The 20,591-nt window shown below is 41.5% G+C and overlaps 1 protein-coding gene across 1 annotated transcript in view; it reads left to right on the forward strand.

Moving 5' to 3' along the window:
• The window catches only part of LOC109895561 (LARGE xylosyl- and glucuronyltransferase 2), a 149,221-nt gene extending 142,591 nt beyond the window's left edge, over window positions 1–6,630 (forward strand). Inside the window, exon 15 of the mRNA XM_031830571.1 lies at window positions 6,152–6,630. Within this exon, the coding sequence (XP_031686431.1) occupies window positions 6,152–6,295 (144 nt within the window). The 3' untranslated portion in view covers window positions 6,296–6,630. The remainder of the gene's footprint in view (window positions 1–6,151) is intronic.
• Window positions 6,631–20,591: the final 13,961 nt, after the last annotated feature.

The following is a 20,591-nucleotide window of genomic DNA, read 5'->3' on the forward strand; positions in this document are numbered from 1 at the left end:
TACAAGCTTGGCACACCTGTATTTCGGGAGTTTCTCCCAATCTTCTCTGCAGATCCTCTCAAGCTCTATTAGGTTGAATGGGGAGCGTTGCTGCACAGCTATTTTCAGGTCTCTCCAGAGATGTTTGATTGGGTTCAAATTAGGGCTCTAAATTGGCCACTCAAGGACATTCACAGACTTGTCCCGAAGCCACTCCAACGTTGTCTTGGCTATGTGCTTAGGGTTGTTGTGTAACGGCTCTCGTCGGAATGAGTGGACCACAGCACTGTGTGGAAAGTGTTCATGATTTTATTTATCAAAGAAACACTCGAACAAAGTAACACAACGAAAGTGAACAGTTCTGTCAGGTAAACAAATACTAAACAGAAAGTAATTACCCACAAAACCCAGGTGGGAAGTAGGTTGCCTAAGTATGATTCCCAATCAGAGACAACGATAGACAGCTGCCTCTGATTGGGAACCACACTTGGCCAAAACAAATAAATAGACAACATAGAATGCCCAAATCACACCCTGACCAAACAAAATAGAGAAATAAAACGGCTCTAATAAATAAAAAGGGCGTGACACGTTGTCCTGTTGTAAGGTGAACCTTTGCCCCAGTCTGAGGTCCTCAGCACTTTGGAGCAGGTTTTCATCAAAGATCTCTCTGTACTTTGCTCCGTTCACCTTTCCCTCGATCCTGACTAGTCTCCCAGTCACTTCTGCTGAAGATCATCCCCACAGCATTATACTGCCACCACCATACTTCACCGTAGGGATGGTGCCAGATTTACTCCAGACGTGACGCTAAGCATTCAGGCCAAAGAGTTCAATCCTGGTTTCATCAGACCAGAGAATCTTGTTTCTCATGGTCTGAGAGTCCATTGGGTGCCTTTTGGCAAACTCCAAGCGGGTTTTCATGTGCCTTTTACTGAGGAGTGGCTTCCGTCGAACATAAAGGCCTGATTGGTGTAGTGCTGCAGAGATGGTTGTCCTTCTGGAAGGTTCTCCCATCTCTACAGAGGAACTCTGGAGCTCTGTTAGAGTGACATCGGGTTCTTGGTCACCTCCCTGACCAAGGCCCTTATCCCCATTTTCTTTGAAATGTAGAAAGAAGCACTTTAATTGTGTTAGTGGCTGTGTCCGAATAGCCTTACCTGAGTTCTAAATAGTAGTCATTCTGGGTATGTGGAAAAAATAAAATAATTTGTATGCTTTAAATGGCAGGATATCAAACTAATGTTGCCTTGTCATCTAGTAGAATGGAAATTTGTTTTACTAAACAGTACTTTTGTCACGTGTGCTCCCTACCCGGCCGCAAGGTCACCAAGCTGCTCGTTGTGGCGCACACCTGTCACCATCGTTACGCGCGCCTGTGTGTCATCAGACTCACCTGGACTCCATTATCTCCTTGATTACCTGCCCTACATATGTCACTCCCTTTGGTTCCTTCCCCAGGCATCGTTGTTTCTGTTCCTGTGTCATGTCTGTGCGTTGTTCGTGTTTCTTATTTTGTCTTATGTTGTGTTTATTTGAAAACACTCACTCCCTGAACTTGCTTCCCGACTCTCAGCACACATCGTTACAACTTTCTAAATAGTATATAGTACAATTAGTAGCCAAGCCAGATTTCAGACACAGCCAGTGTGTTGAGAAAGGTGCAGACAACAACTTGACGTGTGATGTAAGTGCCTTAATGCGTTTGGAACCCAGGAAGAGTAGCTGCTGCCTTGGCTCCCTAATAAATAATAAAAACTATACAAATTAAGATTTAAGAATGAATTTTAATAAGGAGCTACAGTACCAGTAAAAACTCATTCCAGGGTTTTTCTTTAGTTTGACTATTTTCTACATTGTAGAAAATTAGTGAAGACATCAACACTAGGAAATAACACATATGGAATCATGTAGTAACCAAAAAAGTTTAGATTTGAGATTCTTCAAAGTAGCCACCTTTTGCCTTGATGACAGCTTTGCACACTCTTGCGATTCTCTCAACCAGATTCATGAGGTAGTCACCTGGAATGCATTTCAGTTAACAGGTGTGCCTTGGTAAAAGTCAATTTGTGGAATTTCTTTCCTTCTCAATGTGTTAGAGCCAATCAGTTGTGTTGTGACATGGTAGGGGTGGTATACAGAATATAGCCCTATTTGGTAAAATACCAAGTCCATATTATGACAAGAAGAGATCAAATAAACAAAGATAAATGACAGTCCATCATTACTTTAAGACATGAAGGTCAGTCAATCCTGAACATTTCAAGAATTTTGAAAGATTCTTCTAAGGCAGTCGCAAAAATCCTCAAGCGCTATGATGAAACTGGCTCTCATGAGGACCGCCACAGGAAAAGAAGACCCAGAGTTATCTCTGCTGCAGAGGACAAGTCAATTAGAGTTATCAGCATCAGAAATTGCAGCCCAAATAAATGCTTCACAGAGTTCAAGTAAAAGACCCATCTCAGCATCAACAGTTCAGAGGAAACTGTGTGAATCAGGCCTTCATGGTCGAATTGCTGCAAAGAAACCACTACTAAAGGACACCAATAAGAAGAGACTTGCTTGAGCCAATAAACACGAGCAAAGGACATTAGACTGGTGGAAATCTGTGCTTTGGTCTGATGAGTGCAAATTTGAGATTTTTCGTTCCAACCACCGTGTCTTTGTGAGACACGGAGTAAGTGAATGGACGATCTCTTCATGTGTGGAGGAGGTATGCTGGTGTGGGGGTGCTTTGCTGGTGACACTATCAGTGATTTATTTAGAATTCAAGGCACACTTAACCAGCATGGCTACCACAGCATTCTGCAGCGATACCTCATCCCATCTGGTTTGCGCTTAGTGGGACTATCATTGGTTTTTCAACACACCTCATTTGTTTTTCAACACACCTCCATACTGTCTAAGGGTTATTTGACCAAGAAGGAGAGTGATGGAGTGCTGCATCAGATGACCTGGCCTCCACTATCACCCGACGTCAACCCAATTGAGATGGTTTGGGAAGAGTTAGACCGCAGAGTGAAGGACATGCAACCAACAAGTGCTCAGCATATGTGGGAACTCCTTCAAGATATGTGGGAACTCCTTCAAGAAAGCATTCCAGGTGAAGCTGGTTGACAGAATGCCAAGAGTGTTTATAGTTGTCATCAAGGTAAAGGGTGGCTACTTTGAAGAATATAAAATATAGTTTGATTTGCCTAACACTTTTTTGGTTACTACATGATTCCATATGTGTAATTTCATAGTGTTGATGTCTTCACTATTATTCTACATTGTAGAAAATAGCAAAAATAAAGAAAAACCCATGAATGAGTAGATGTGTCATATTTTTTCACTGGTACTATAAATCTTCAGCCTTGTAGACGAACACACTACAAGGGCCTAAAATGTATATTACATAACATGTACACCTAAATAAAGTCCTACAACGATTTTTGTGTATTTTTATAACGATCTACTTCGTGACATATGCGTTATTTGACATGAGGAACAGTGCCCAGATGTACAAAACGTTCTTAAGAAGAAATTTCTTCTTAACTGCCATTTTTCCTTAACAATAGACCTAAGAAGAAAGTGAAGCGAAGTTGCTTTTCCTCCGAGAGGAGTATTTCTCATGTTTCTTGCGACGAGCAATCCCGGATCCGGGATCGTAATCATAGCCTCAAATGCATTAGCATAACGCAGGGGACATAAATACCCCTAGAAACTTTTCCTATTCATGAAAATCGCAAATGAAATGAAATAAATATATTCAAACACAAGCTTAGCCTTTTGTTAACAACACTGTCATCTCAGAATTTCAAAATATGCGTTACAGCCAACGCTAGACAAGCATTTGTGTAAGTTTATCATGGCATAATGCTATGCTAGGCTCTGCTGGCAGCAGGCAACATTTTCACGAAAATAAGAAAAGCAACCAAATTAAATAATTTACCTTTGAAGAACTTCAGATGCTTTCACTCAGGAGACTCCCAGTTAGATAGCAAATGTTCCTTTTTTCGAAAAATATTATTTTTGAAGGCGAAATAGCTCCCGTTTCTTCATCATGCTTGGCTGAGAAATCGACCGGAAAATGCTACAACTATAACGGCAAACTTTTTTCAAAATTTGCTCCATAATATCGACAGAAACACGGCAAACGTTGTTTAGGATCCATCCTCAAGGTGTTTTTAACATATATATTCGATAATATATCCGTCGAGGCAATTGGTTTCTCATAAGAAGTGATTGGAAAAATGGCTAACTCAGTATTTTACGCAAGATTTTCTGCGGGAGACACCATGTGACCACTTGCTATATATGGTCCCTTACGGCTATTCTTCAATGGAAATGCGTAAAAAGACGTCACAATGCTGTAGACACCTTGTGGAATACGTGGAAAACGTAAGCTCATGCGTAGCTCATTCACAGCCATATAAGGAATCATTGGCATGAGGCGGTTTCAAAAAATGCGGCACTTCCTGGTTCGATTTTTATCTGGGTTTAACCTGTAACATCAGTTCTGTGGCACTCACAGACAATATCTTTGCCGTTTTGGAAACGTCAGTGTTTTCTATCCAAAGCTGTCAATTATATGCATAGTCGAACATCTTTTCGTGACAAAATATCTTGTTTAAAACGGGAGCGTTTTTCAACCCAAAAAAAGTATAGCGCCCCCTAATGCATAACTGGTTAAGCAGAATTTAAATTCTTGAAAATCAAGTTATTGAAAATGTTATTGCGCTATTTCTTATTTTTCTCCTTAAGCAAAAAGTTAAAACAAAATTAGATTTTTGAAAATACATTTATTGGAAATTGCCTTATACTCAGGACAGTGGTAGAAAAAGCTCATGAAAGGAAAGCAATAAAGCATTTTTTATTCACTCACACACTTAATCTGAAAGTTTCAGTATTGATTATTTTAAACCCAAGAACATGTTTCAGAACAGTAATATCACTAAGAAATATGCTAACATGATTGCCATTGCTAGCTAAAACGGTTTCCTAGCAACAAACATCTTATGAAGATTTGTAAGAAGATATTTGGGAAGTTCGTAAGAAAATCATAAAATCTTTAGATATTGTTAAGGAATTGCACTTACAAACTATCTTATGAACTTCTTATTTTTTTATCTTAAGAATCTTCTTAAGTTTTTGTGTAAGAAGTGTTTTGTTAATCTACGTCCAGCAGTGGAGCGTTATTTCCTTTAAAAAACCTTTGGCCAAAACAAACTTCAAACCTAATAAAATACAGCTATTTAACAAGACCACCATCATCTTCATCTTTTTTAATGATGTAGCTATGAATGTAAGCATATAATCCTTCTACATGTTTGACTTGTGGTTGCCAGACGGCTAATTGTGCCAGGTTTGCCTATGAGAAAAATAAACAGCTAGACATTTTAAACCAAACGTCTTAACCTCAGGTAGGACCCAGTATAGACCCAGTGTTTCCTCACGCCATACAGGACGAGAACATTCCATAGACTTAGATAGACGACTCATCTTTGTATCTGTCCCATTAAGGCATCTGTGAGATTGGACATTGTCATTGAGGCCATCTCCATTTTGAGGTAGTCAATTTTCTTATTCTACTACTTCTATGAGTTGGTAAATAAACTGAAAGGGTGCATACTGCCACCTGGAGTGTTTTGTTTGAACAGGTATAAAGCCAAGCAGTTATGGAATGTTTGCTCACAAGTATAATTCATTGGCTAATCCCTCCTGATGACCTCGATGGAATTATGTGATCCTTCCTTAAGCCATAGGAAGTCCCACCCAGTTGACTATACTTCAAAATGGCGATAGTCCTTAATGGTGCCACCCATTAACTTTTGCAGACTACTTTCCTTTGGATTATTACACAAAGGAACAGCTGAACTGATAAGATCAATCCTTATTTCATTTCCTGCACCGGGAATTTTGGGGGAGGAGGATTTTGGGACTGAACTCTATAGAACATTTACTTTTATTGTAAGACAAAGGCATTGTTGTTGCTCAACTACTAAAACAGAAACTTCTTAAACATTTGAGTTAATTAATAAATGAAATACCATTTAGATTAGATTTGTATTCATTTTAGGGTATTTTGGTTTGATGTATTTATGCCAGCTGATTTATTTGTGAATACACAATTCTTTGCATGACATTCCCTTGTTTTTCTATTACCGACGAGAGCATATTTTTTTTACAGGGTTTCTCAGAGTTAATCTTGGTGGTGTTGTCAGCAGATGTCTGTGAAGAAGCAGAGTGGAGGGCAATTTCCCCGGGGCTCCAAACTATTCTGTGCTGGGCTGGGATGGTCTCGGCTGGACTAGGCTGGGGAGAGAGTCAATGAGGTGGGCAGAGGGACAGTAATGATGTGCAATATTCTTTCCAGTTGTTGACAGTATGAGGACATGCTCTCGGAAATACACTAACATACAGTAAATTTTTGACAGAATGGGTTTCAATAATATGGATCGGAGGATGAGGTATACTGGAAAACAGTACGATCTAGAAGAAAAAGAAACGCACACCTATTTAGGCGAGGTGCTGGCTAACGGAGTAGAAAACTTGAAAATAAAAGAGAGCCGCAAGCTGTCTTCATCAGTGTATAACTGGAAAACTGGAAAACAGTGACAAGTGTTACTCCTAGCTAAGTAAATAAAGTGATACAAATAGTGTACTCCCATTACCTAATTGTATTTATTATTAATCCCCATCCCCAGCTACTCTTCCTGTGGTCCAGCAAAATGAAGGCAGTTATACAATTTTTAAAACATTACAATACATTAACAAAAGATTTCACAACATATTAAGTGGGTGCCCTCAGGCCCCTACTCTACTACCACATATCCTCAACACAAAATCCATGTATATGTGTGTGTATAGTGCATATGTTATCATCTGTTTGTGTTGGTTCACAGTCCCCGCTGTTCCATAAGGTGTATTTTTATCAGTTTTTTAATCTAATTTTACTGGTTGCATGAGTTACTTGATGTGGAATAGAGTTCCATGTAGTCATGGCTCTATGTAGTACTGTGTCATAGTCTGTTCTGGACTCGGGAACTGTGAAGAGACCTCTGGTGGCATGTCTTGTGGGGTACGCATGGGTGTCCGAGCTGTGTGCCAGTAGTTCAAACTGTGTACAGTGCCTGGCAAGAGTATTCATCCCCCTTGGCGTTTTTCCTATTTTATTGCATTACAACCTGTAATTTAAATTGATTTTTATTTGGATTTCATGCAATGGACATACACAAAATAGTCCAAATTGGTGAAGTGAAATTTTTTAAATGACTTCTTTCAAATAATTTTATAAAATAATAATGTGAAAAGTGGTGCGTGTATATGTATTCACCCCCTTTGCTATGAAGCCCCTAATTAAGATCTGGTGCAACCAATTACCTTCAATGTCACATCATTTGTTATATAAAGTACACCTGTGTGCAATCTAAGTGTCACATGATCTGTCACATGATCTCAGTATATATACACCTGTTCTGAAAGGCCCCAGAGTCTGCAACGTCACTTAGCAAGCGGCACCACCAAGCAAGCAGCACCATTAAGACCAAGGAGCTCTCCAAACAGGCCAGGCACAAAGTTGTGGAGAAGTACAGATCAGGGTTGGGTTATAAAAAAATATCCAAAACTTTTAACATTCCACGGAGCATCATTCCTCACCATCTTAGATAAGCATGCTCCGTTCCAAAAATGCGGATCTAAGAACAGAGATAGCCCTTGGTTAACTCCAGACCTGACTGCCCTCCACCAGAACAAAAACATCCTGTGGCGGACTGCAATAGCATCGAATAGTCCCCGCGATATGCAACTGTTCAGGGAAGTCAGGAACCAATACACGCAGTCAGTCAGGAAAGCAAAGGCCAGCTTCCACAAGCAGAAATTTGCATCCTGTAGCTCTAACTCCAAAAAGTTCTGGGACACTGTAAAGTCCATGGAGAACAAGAGCACCTCCTCCCAGCTGCCCACTGCACTGAGGCTAGGTAACACGGTCACCACCAATAAATCCATGATAATCGAAAACTTCAACAAGTATTTCTCAACGGCTGGCCATGCCTTCCTCCTGGCTACTGCAATCTCGGCCAACAACTCAGCCCCCCCCCCCCCCCCCCCCGCAGCTACTCGCCCAAGCCTCCCCAGCTTCTCCTTTACCCAAATCCAGATAGCAGATGTCCTGAAAGAGCTGCAAAACCTGGACCGGTACGAATCAGCTGGGCTTGACAATCTGTACCTTCTATTTCTGAAACTATCCGCCGCCATTGTCGCAACCCCTATTACCAGCCTGTTCAACCTCTCTTTCATATCGTCTGAGATCCCCAAGGATTAGAAAGCTGCCGCAGACACCCTGGACCCAAACTGTTACAGACCTATATCCATCCTGCCCTGCCTATCTAAGGTCTTCGAAAGCCAAGTCAACAAACAGATCACTGACCATCTCGAATCCCACCGTACCTTCTCCGCTGTGCAATCTGGTTTCCGAGCCGGTCACGGGTGCACCTCAGCCACATTCAAGGTACTAAACGATATCATAACCGCCATCGATCAGAGACAGTACTGTGCAGCCGTCTTCATCGACTTGGCCAAGGCTTTCGACTCTGTCAATCACCATATTCTTATCGGCAGACTCAGTAGCCTCGGTTTTTCTAATGACTGCCTTGCCTGATTCACCAACTACTTTGCAGACAGAGTTCAGTGTGTCAAATCGGAGGGCATGTTGTCCGGTCCTCTGGCAGTCTCTATGGAGGTGCCACAGGGTTCAATTCTCGGGCCGACTCTTTTCTCTGTATATATCAATGATGTTGCTCTTGCTGCGGGCGATTCCCTGATCCACCTCTACGCAGATGACACCATTCTGTATACTTCTGGCCCTTCCTTGGACACTGTACTATCTAACCTCCAAACGAGCTTCAATGCCATACAACACTCCTTCCGTGGCCTCCAACTGCTCTCAACCGTTCGCTGCCTGCACCCGCACGCCCGACTAGCATCACCACCCAGGATGGTTCCGACCTAGAATATGTGGACATCTATAATACCTAGGTGTCTGGCTAGACTGTAAACTCTCCTTCCAGACTCATATCAAACATCTCCAATCTAAAATCAAATCTAGAGTCGGCTTTGTATTCCGCAACAAAGCCTCCTTTACTCATGCCGCCAAACTCACCCTAGTAAAACTGACTATCCTACCAATCCTCGACTTCGGCGATGTCATCTACAAAATAGCTTCCAATACTCTACTTAGCAAACTGGATGCAGTTTATCACAGTGCCATCCGTTTTGTTACTAAAGCACCTTATACCACCCACCACTGCGACCTGTATGCTCTAGTCGGCTGGCCCTGGCTACATATTCGCCGCCAGACTCACTGGCTCCAGGTCATCTACAAGTCCATGCTAGGTAAAGCTCCGCCTTATCTCAGTTCACTGGTCACGATGGCAACACCCACCCGTAGCACGCGCTCCAGCAAGTGTATCTCACTGATCATCCCTAAAGCCAACACCACATTTAGTCGCCTTTGCTTCCAGTTCTCTGCTGCCTGTGACTGGAACGAATTGCAAAAATCTCTCAAGTTGGAGACTTTTATCTCCCTCACCAACTTCAAACATCTGCTATCTGAGCAGCTAACCGTTCGCTGCAGCTGTACATAGTCCATCGGTAAATAGCCCACCATATTTACCTACCTCATCCCCATACTGTTTTTATTTATTTACTTTTCTGCCCTTTTGCACACCAGTATCTCTACCTGCACATGACCATCTGATAATTTATCACTCCAGTGTTAATATGCAAAATGTTAATTAAATGTTTGGTGTTCGCCAAAAGGCATGTGGGAGACTCACCAAACATATGTAAGAAGGTACTCTGTCAGATGAGACAAAAATTTAGCTTTTTGGCCATCAATGAAAACGCTATGTCTTGTGCAAACCCAACAGCTCTCATCACCCCGAGAACCCTATCCCCACAGTGAAGCATGGTGGTGGCAGCATCATGCTGTGGTGATGTTTTTCATTGGCAGGGACTGGGAAACTGGCCAGAATTGAAGGAATGATGGATGGCGCTAAATACAGGGAGATTCTTGAGGGAAAACCGTTTCAGTCTTCCAGAGATTTGAGAATGGGACGGAGGTTCCGCTTCCAGCAGGACAATGACCCTAAACATACTGCTAAAGCAACACTCATGTGGTTTAAGGGGACACATTTAAATGTCTTGGAATGGTCTAGTCAAAGCCCAGACCTCAATCCATTTGAGAATCTGTACACTAGCGGAACCCATCCAACTTGAAGGAGCTGGAGCAGTTTCGCATTGAAGAATGGGCAAAAATCCCAGTGGCTAGATGTGCCAAGCTTATAGAGACATACCCCCAAGAGACTTGCTGCTGTAATTGCTACAAAAGGTAGTATTGATTTTGAGGGGTGAATAGTTATGTATGCTCAAGTTCAGTTTTTTTGTCTTTTTTCTTGTTTGTTTCACAATAAAAACATGTTTGCATCTTCAAAGTGGTCAACATGTTGTGTAAATCAAATGATACGAACACCCCAAAAATATATTTTAATTCCAGGTTGTAAGGTAACAAAATAGGAAAAATGCCAAGGGGGGTGAATACTTTCGCAAGCCACTGTCCATCCAAGGACTAGCCGTGCTTCCCTGTTCTGAGCCAACTGCAATTTTCCTAAGTCCCTCTTTGTGGCAGCTGACCACACGACTGAACAGTAGTCCAGGTGTGACAAAACCTGGGCCTGTAGGACCTGCCTTGTTGATAGTGCTGTTTAGAATGCAAAGCAGTGCTTTATTATGGACAGACTTCTCCCCATCCTAGGTACTGTTGTATCAATATGTTTTGACAGTTTGACAGTTTACAGTTTACAAATCGGGGTTACTCGAAGCAGTTTAGTCTCCTAAACTTGCTCAATTTCCACATTATTCATTACAAGACTTAGTTGAGGTTTAGGATTTAGTGTATGATTTGTACCAAATACAATGCTTTAGTATAGAAATATTTAGGACTAACTTATTCCTTGCCATCCATTCTGAAACTAACTGCAGCTCTTTGTTAAGTGTTGCAGTTATTTCAGTCGCTGTGGTATCTGACGTGTATAGTGTTGAGTCACCCACATACATAGACACACTGGCCAGTTGTCATGGTGTTAAAGCATGGTGTTAAAGATTGAAAAAGGTAAGTGGCCTAGACAGCTGCCCTGGGGAATTCCTGATTCTACCTGGATTTTGTTGGAGATGCTTCCATTAAAGAACACCCTCTGTGTTCTGTTTGACACGTAACTCTGTATCCACAATATAGCAGGGGGTATAAAGCCATAACACATATACATTTTTTCCAGCAACAGACTATGACCGATAATGTCAAAAGCCGCACTGAAGTGTATGATTTGTACCAAATACAATGCTTTAGTATAGAAATATTTAGGACTAACTTATTCCTTGCCATCCATTCTGAAACTAACTGCAGCTCTTTGTTAAGTGTTGCAGTTATTTCAGTCGCTGTGGTATCTGACGTGTATAGTGTTGAGTCACCCACATACATAGACACACTGGCCAGTGGCATGGTGTTAAAGCATGGTGTTAAAGATTGAAAAAGGTAAGTGGCCTAGACAGCTGCCCTGGGGAATTCCTGATTCTACCTGGATTTTGTTGGAGATGCTTCCATTAAAGAACACCCTCTGTGTTCTGTTTGACACGTAACTCTGTATCCACAATATAGCAGGGGGTATAAAGCCATAACACATATACATTTTTTCCAGCAACAGACTATGACCGATAATGTCAAAAGCCGCACTGAAGTCTAACAAAACAGCCCCCACACTTTTATATCATCAATTTCTCTCAGCAATCAACAGTCATTTGTGTAAGTGCTATGCTTGTTGAATGTCCTTTCCTGTAAGTGTGGTGAAAGTCTGTTGTCAATTTGTTTACTGTAAAAATACATTGAATTTTTAAAAAGTTTACAAAGGGTTGGTAATAGGCTTGGTCGGCTATTTGAGCCAGTAAAGGGGGCTTTAATATCCTTAGGTAGGTGAATGACTTTTGCTTCCCTCCAGGTCTGAAGGCACACACTTTCTAGTTGGCTTAAATTGAAGATATGGAGTGGCAATATCGTCCGCTATTATCCTTAGTAATTTTCTATCCAAGTTGTTAGACCCCGGTGGTTTGTCATTGTTGATAGGTGCAAGGTTGTGAATTTCAGTTCTATAAATTATGGAAGTAGTGCAGTGAATGCTGCTCCACTGTATCTGGTACAATGCTCACTCATTCTCTCCCTCTTGTTCTCTTTTCCTCCTCTCCTTCTCTTTCAAAAACCATGGTAATGCAGTATACGATGTGTTGACCTCATTCAATCCTAACCCCCCCCCCCCTCTCCTCTCTCTGTGTTTCTCTCCACCTCTCTCCCTGTGCTATTCTTGGCTCTGTGGTCCAAAGCTAGGGGCTCTAAATGGGTCCTGTCCTGCTTCTGTCCTCGCCCTCTGGGTGACCATGGAGACAGATGGTCCTGCCCTGGGTGGAGATGTAGGATAATGAGGAGACTGGTGATGTCACTGGGGCTCTAATGCACATCTTAAACGTACGACTTGTTATATGTATTTTTTGCTTTCATGTAAGCGGTTGGCTAGCTGGGCCAAACAAATGTCGTTTGTCAGAAATAGTTTGAACAGAATGCCCCAGAGGCACAGTGAAAGGATTTGGTTCTGTTTGAAAGTTTTTAGATTATGTCTGAACTCAATTGTCCTGCCATGAGTGACTCAGCTGAGGCCATGCAGATGTCTGCTAAGGATGTGTGTGTAGTCAGTAGTGAATCTCACACACACAAACACACACGAGTAGGCATGCACACACACACACACACACACACACACACACACAAACACACACGAGTAGGCATGCACACACACACACACACACACACACACACACACACACACACACACACACACACACACACACACACACACACACACACACACACACACACACACACACACACACAAGCTGTGACTTTTAAACTCTTGTCATGACTGAGACTCCATGAGACATCTCATCCCTTCCATTACAATAGCTGACCTTTTACATGATGCTCTGGGTCACCATGTCAACCCAAACAAAAATCATATTAAACACACAAGCTAAAAAGGGCATTCCGTGAATGGATTGGGAGGATTTGGCAAAGAGCAAAATTGGCAAATTTTCCATCCCCGTGTCGAGCATGGGAGATTAGAAAATCATTAAGGCCTGTAATCATTGGGAATCCTGTTATCTGCGGATTAAGAGAGGGATATGGAGGGATGAAAAGAGGGATAGAGGGATGAATAGAGGGATATGATAGCTGGGGACTGGTTGTCAGTGGGCAGAATTTGGGAACAGAATCACAACTGTTGTTGAAGAGCGATTCTGTGGCCAATCTACAATTTCACCCGTTTCTGTCTCATTTCAATACACTTCAGGCTGTTCATCTGGGAATGACATTTATATAACAATACAGATTAACAATGTTGCTTGCTACCAAATGACCACAGAGAAATTCAGCCTGAAGTATCATAGGTGGTTTCTAACCATTTTTCTCCTTAATAGGAATGTTTGCCTTAAATGATAAAGGCTTGAGCCCAACTGTTCTCTGTTGAATATGAGCCTTTGGGGGAAAAAACACTCTGGAAATGCATTTGAATCATATCATAATTGAAAAGATGGAGGCTTGGATGAGAAATTTCACTGTTCTGATAACGATGCAGCAATCATTGTTGGTTTTCCGAGAAGGAGCAGTAAGGATTCCATTTGCGCCCATGGGAGAATTCCATTGTAGCCATGACAGTAAGCAGGAAGGCTCTCGCTGGTGAATGGGGCAACGGCAGAGTGCACTCGCACCCATAATTAATCTTTCTCCACCTCTGTCCCTTCGTCTCCACATCCCACTGTCATTTTGAGCGTGGGTTCTGAATGCTGAATGGCACCACTCGACGGGAGAAATAGTTGTTCAACCAAGCTTTTATGACTTTAAGATAAGCATAAATGTAAGTATAGAGACAGAATAGACATTTTATTATTGGTTAGTTCATCCATCTTTTGTGTTCAAACCTCCCCGCTGCGCTCCATCCCTGTAGGGAGTCTCCCATTGTTAGGTAGAAGATAGTCACATAGAAGGTCTATTTCAGGTTGTTGGAGAAGAATAGACTGTCATGGTATCCTCAATTCTCATCTCCTCAGTTCGTTAATCTCCCGTCAGTGAGGGAGGCTGTAGATTCATTTCAAACAGGAAACTCTCACTGAGCCTCTCTGAGGAGCTCCATTAACAGATTAGATCATTGTTAAAGTCAAATGGAATAATTCAATGGGTTCAGTTTAACGTAGAGTTGGGGTTTTTTCAGTGTAAAGAGTAGGAGACATGAATTGTTTCCTCTTGTAACATGTGTTACCATGAAAGCTTAAAGTGAATATTTTATTAAATATTGCCCCATACTAAAATAAATCTTGCTATATGAGCCACGTTACAATTCCCACCGAATGGGTGTTAGAAGTGGGATGACAGCATGAGGCCATCGGAACGCACGGCCGGATGTGTGAGGGGGGCCATGAGGACGTACCTTACCATTCAGGGAGAGCAGTGTATCAATCCTCTCTATATACTGTAAGCCATTTTACAATTCCCACCAATTGGGTTAACCCAAATGGCACGATGCATGGTATGTTTGCTTTTCACGCCAATGGCCCAGGTTCGCTTCCCTGCCCCGCCATTGACTACAGTATGAAATTATAAAAATAATGTGTCAATGAATGTAATTGATCAAGACTACCTTAACACACTGTAATGTGATGATAAGTTCCTATTGAGCAGTAAACGTTTAACCCTCATACTACCGACTGGGGTCGTTTTGATCCCAGGGCCATTATTTTAAATCATATCCCAGAGGTTGTTTATTCAATTCTTAGAGAGGTTTAAATTGTTCTTAGTAAATCTAAATCATGTTTCTGTATCAATATGGATTTTTAAAAAATTATTCAAGCAAAAATCGCCTAATTCCGTCTATAGTAATTTGATAGATGGGACCATTATTTGAATGCAGGTTTCTCTATACAAAATAACAAGTTATCCAAACATGGGGTGGGGGGACCTGTATCAGTGATTTTGACCAGATAGACAGATAATCTGCAGAGACATACAATACCAGTCAAAAGTTTGGACACACCTACTCATTCAAGGGTTTTTCTTTCTTCATACTATTTTTTACAATGTAGAATAATAGTGAAGACATCAAAACTACGAAATAACACATATGGAATCCTGTAGTAACCCAAAAATATTTTTGATTCTTCAAAGTAGACACCGTTCACTCAGCGGTCCAACTCATCCCAAAACATCTCAATTGGGTTGAGGTCGGGTGATTGTGGAGGCCAGGTCATCTGATACAGCACTCCATCACTCTCCTTGGTCAAATAGCCCTTACACAGCCTGGAGGTGTGTTGGGTCATTGTCCTATTGAAAACCAAATGATAACCCCACTAAGCGCAAACCAGATGGGATGGCGTATCGCTGCAGAATGCTGCGGAAGCCATGCTGGTTAAGTGTACCTTGAATTCTAAATAAAACACTGACAATGTCACCAGAAAAGAGGGGGTGGCAGGTAGCCTAGTGGTTAGAGCATTGGACTAGTAACAGAAAGGTTGCAGGCTTGAATCCCCGAGCTGACAAGGTAAAAATCTGTCGTTTGGCCCCTGTACATGGCAGTTAACCCACTGTTCCAAGGCTGTCAATGAAAATAAGAATTTGTTAATAACTTCCTTGCCTAGTCAAACAAAGGTAAACAAAAAAAATCTAAAGAATGTGCAAAGCTGTCATCAAGGCAAAGGATGGATACTTTGGCTCAAGGTCATCTATAAGTATTTGCTAGGTAAAGCTCTGCCATATCACAGATCATTGTTCACCATAGCAACACTCACCCGTAGCACATGCTCCAGCAGGTATATTTCACTGGTCATCCCCAAAGCCAACACCTCCTTTGGCCGCCTTTCCTTCCAGTTCTCTGCTGCCAGTGACTGGAACGAATTGCAAAAATCACTGAAGTTGGAGACATATCTCTCTCACTAACTTTAAGCGTCAGCTGTCAGAGCAGCTTACCGATCGTTGCAGCTGTACACAGCCCATCTGTAAATAGCTTATCCAACCAACTACCTACCTCATCCCCATATTTGTTTAGTTTTTCTGCTCTTTTGGACAACAGTATTTCTACTTGCACATCCTCATCTGCACGTATATCACTCCTGTTTAAATTGTAATTACTTCACCACTATTGGCCTATTTATTGCCTTACCTCCTTACCTCATTTGCACACACTTTATACAGATTTTTCTATGGTGTTATTGGCTGTACGAAACGGGAAATGTTACATAAATACCAGAATTCCTATAATATCCTACAATATTCAATGTGTGCATATTGTTATGGTATTTGGGTTGCTCTAACATTTGATTTACAGTGACATTAAGGATTTGACCATGCTTTTTGAAGTGTCATGCCATGGGCCCTACCACTCTCATTGTTTCACTAGCAGCGATGCTAATGCCGACTGTGGGGTAAGTAAATAAAGAGACTTACGCCATATTGTTGGTCATTTTGTCTCTCAGGATCAATGGATGAATCAATTTATGTCAATTTAAGAATAGTCCACGTTGGTGTACAACCACTTTTATTTCTCTAAAATGTAGTTTGCTTACATCCCTGTTAGTGAGCCTTTCTCCATTGCCAAGGGAATCCATCCACCTGAAAGGTGTGGCATATCAAGAAGCTGATTAAACAGCATGATCATTACACTGGTTCAGCATGTGCTAGGGACAAAAAAATGCCACTAGAAGGTGCAGTTTTGTCACACAACATAATGCCACAGATGTCTCAAGTTTTGAGGGAGCGTGCAATTGGCATGCTGACGGCAGGAATGTTCACCGGAGCTGTTGCCAGAGAATTTAATGTTAATTTATCTACTAACGCTGTTTTAGAGAGTTTGGCAGTACATCCAACCGGCCTCACAACCACAGACCAATTGTAATCACGTCCGTAACTCTGCATCTTCAACTGCAGGATCGTCTGAAACCAGCCACCCGGACAGCTGATGAAACTGTGGGTTTGCAAAACTGAATATTTTTTGCACAAGCTGTCAGAAACTGTATGGGTGTGGTTGGAGGCGTGGCCAAACCTACAGGTAGCATCTGGGGTAGGCCATCATTTCAAATAAGAACTTGTTCTTAACTGATTTGCCTAGTTAAATAAAATAAAATATATATATATTTAGGCTGAAAAAATAGGAATTTAAGTCCTCTTCTCCTATATTGCACACTGTTTTGTCTGAAAATTCAGAGCCACCTGTGTCCATTGGACTTGAATTTATGTTGGATTATGGACTTCATTACCTTTTTGTGTTCTTAGAGGGTTTTTCAATTATATGTTTTATATCAATCTTTTGTTGATTTGCCTATCAATATACGAGATGGTCAGTTTGGAATATCTGTAAGTCGGACAGTATAGGAGTGTTTGGGAAATGTACAGTGCCTGCGGAAAGTATTCAGACTCCTTGACTAAAAAATGTTCTTAATCCCTGAAGAAATCTACACACAATACTAATTTGATTTGCTATGAGACTCGAAATTGAGCTCAGGTGCATCCTGTTTCTGTCTACTTGAGATGTTTCTACTACTTGAATGGAGTCTACCTGTTCAATTGATAAGACATGATTTGAAAAGGCACACACCTGTCTATATAAGGTCCCACAGTTGGCAGTGCATGTCAGAGCAAAAACAAAGCCATGGGGTTGAAGGAATTGTCCTTAGAGCTCCGAGACAATGTTGTGGCACAGATCTGGGGAGGGGATGTCTGCGGCATTGAAGGTCCCCAAGAACACAGTGGCCTCCATCAGTCTGAAATGGAAGAAGTTTGGAAGCACCAAGACTCCAAGAGTTGGCTGCCCTGCCAAATTGAGCAATCAGGGGAGAAGGTCCTTGGTCAGGGAGGTGACCAAGAACCTGATGGTCACTCTGACAGAGCTCTAGAGTTCCTCTGTGGAGATGGGAGAACCTTCCAGAAGGACAACTAGATCTGCACACCAATCAGGCCTTTATGGTCGAGTGGCCAGACGGAAGCCATTCCTCAGTAAAAGGAACATGACAGCCCGCTTGATGTTTGCCAAAAGGCACCTAAAGACTCAATATGCTCTAGTCTGATGAAAACAAGATTGAACTCTTTAGCCTGAATGCCAAGTGTCATGTCTGGAGGAAACCTGGCACCATCCCTACAGTGAAGCTTGGTGGTGGCAGCATCATGCTGTGGGGAGGTTTTTCAGTGGCAGGGACTGGGAGACTAGTCAGGATCGAGGCAAAGATGAACGGAGCAAAGTACAGAAAGATCCATGATGAAAACCTGCTTCAGAGTGCTCAGGACCTCCGACTGGGGGCGAAAGTTCACCTTCCAACAGGACAAAGACCTTGTGCACACAGCCAAGACAATGATGGAGTAGTTTCGGGACAAGTTTCAATGGCCTTGAGTGGCCCAGACAGATTCCAGACTTGAACCCAATCGAACATCACTGGAGAGACCTGAAAATAGCTGTGCAACTCTCAACATATATCCTGACATAGCTGGAAAGGATCTGCAGAGAAGAACAGAGAAGAACTCCCCATATACAGGTGTGCCAAGCTTGTAGCGTCCTACTCAAGAAGAACTGACGCTGTAATCGCTGCCAAAGGTACTTCAACAAAGTACTGAGTAAAGGGTCTGAATACTTATGTAAATGTTTCAGTTAAAAAATGTTATAAATTAGAAAAGAAAACAAATATTTGTCAGTATTTTAGAAGAAGCTGTGTGTGTGACAAAACTGCACCTTCTAGTGGTATTTTATTGTCCCTAGCACATGCTGAACCAGTATCTTAACAAAATGTGAGAAAAGTCAAGGGGTCTGAATACTTTCCAAAAGTACTGTGTTCCTAGGTTGTGGCTTCACGGTGGGCACGTGTGGTGTTTAGTTTAGTTTATTTGATCATTTTAAACAAGGTACACATAAAGTATGCACTTGATTAAGAATCAGAGGAAAAATACAAAAACGTCAAACACCTTATTTTCATTGTGGTCCTTTTTCACAATAGCATTTGGCATGTGTGGCAGGATTTAAAAAAAACAGAAGCTAAAAATGGCAGGTCAATTTTGTAATATAATGACATAAAAACACAACAATATATACATACTATGCACAAAGGAACACTATTTGCTCATCATCGATGGGTTAGAAGGGATTTCTCACAGAGGCACACTATCCATTAAAACCTCTTGGTATTACCCATCCCGGATCCGGGAGCGTTGTCATCAACTGACACTAATTAGCATAACGCAACGGACATAAATATTACCAGAAAATATTCCTATTCATGAAATCACAAGTTAAATATATTGAAACACAGCTTAGCCTTTTGTTATTCACCCTGTCATCTCAGATTTTGAAAATATGCTTTACAGCTAAAGCAAGCATTTGTGTAAGTTTATCGATAGCCTAGCATAGCATTACACCTAGCTAGCAGCAGGCAACCTGGTCACGAAAATCAGAAAAGCAATCAAATTAAATTGTTTACCTTTGATGAGCTTCGGATGTTTTCACTCACGAGACTCCCAGTTAGATAGCTGGTTGAGAAATCGACCGGACATATATATTCCAAACATTCCAAATTAGCTCCGTAATATCGACAGAAACATGGCAAACGGTGTTTATAATCAATCCTCAAGGTGTTTTTCAAATATCTATTCGATAATATATCAACCGGGACAGATGGCTTCTTAGTAGGAAAGAGAGAAACAATGGACGCATTTGTCCTTTACGCACAAAACACTCTGAGAGACTTCAGCTGACCACTGACGCAATGTTGACATTCAAATAAAAGCCTGAAACTATGTATTGTGACACTAGACACATTAGGAAAGCCATAGAAAATTGAATCTGGTTGATATCTCATTCACTGCTCAATAGGTATGCATAGGAATGCAGAGGTTTCTAAATAAGAGTCACTTTCTGATTGGATTTTTCTCAGGCCTTCGCCTGCAATATCAGTTCTGTTATACTCTGTTATACAATATTTTTACAGTTTTGGAAACTTTAGAGTGTTTTCTACCCTAAGCTGTCAATTATATGCACATTCTAGCATCTTGTCCTGACAAAATAGTCTGTTTACTTTGGGAACGTTATTTTTCCAAAAATGAAAATACTGCCCCCTAGATTCAAGAGGTTTTAAACAGTATTTCACCTTCCTTTATAAAGCTACTCAGAGTTGGATTTGTTTTGACAGAGGCAGACTATTCCACTCAGAGGCTCCTGAATATAAACAAATACTATTCCCTGCCAGGCTTCTGAATCTATACTCACACACATTAGCTATCCGAGCTCTAGTGTTGTTGTTGTGTGAATTTCTAACATGGGGAAAGTAGTCAGACAAATACCTAGGAGCTGCTCCATGGATTAAAAACGGACTCCTACCAATATGAGTACATTAGATTCAACACCACCCTATTCAGCTTGATCTGGGCTATCTGAGGGGTATACTACGAAGCAGGTTCAATGAGTCAGCCAGCTAACTTGTCTAAATATTCTTACGTAACTTTTATT

The sequence above is a fragment of the Oncorhynchus kisutch genome, linkage group LG8 (assembly GCF_002021735.2).
Source record: "Oncorhynchus kisutch isolate 150728-3 linkage group LG8, Okis_V2, whole genome shotgun sequence".
Classification (NCBI taxonomy): Eukaryota; Metazoa; Chordata; class Actinopteri; order Salmoniformes; family Salmonidae; genus Oncorhynchus; species Oncorhynchus kisutch.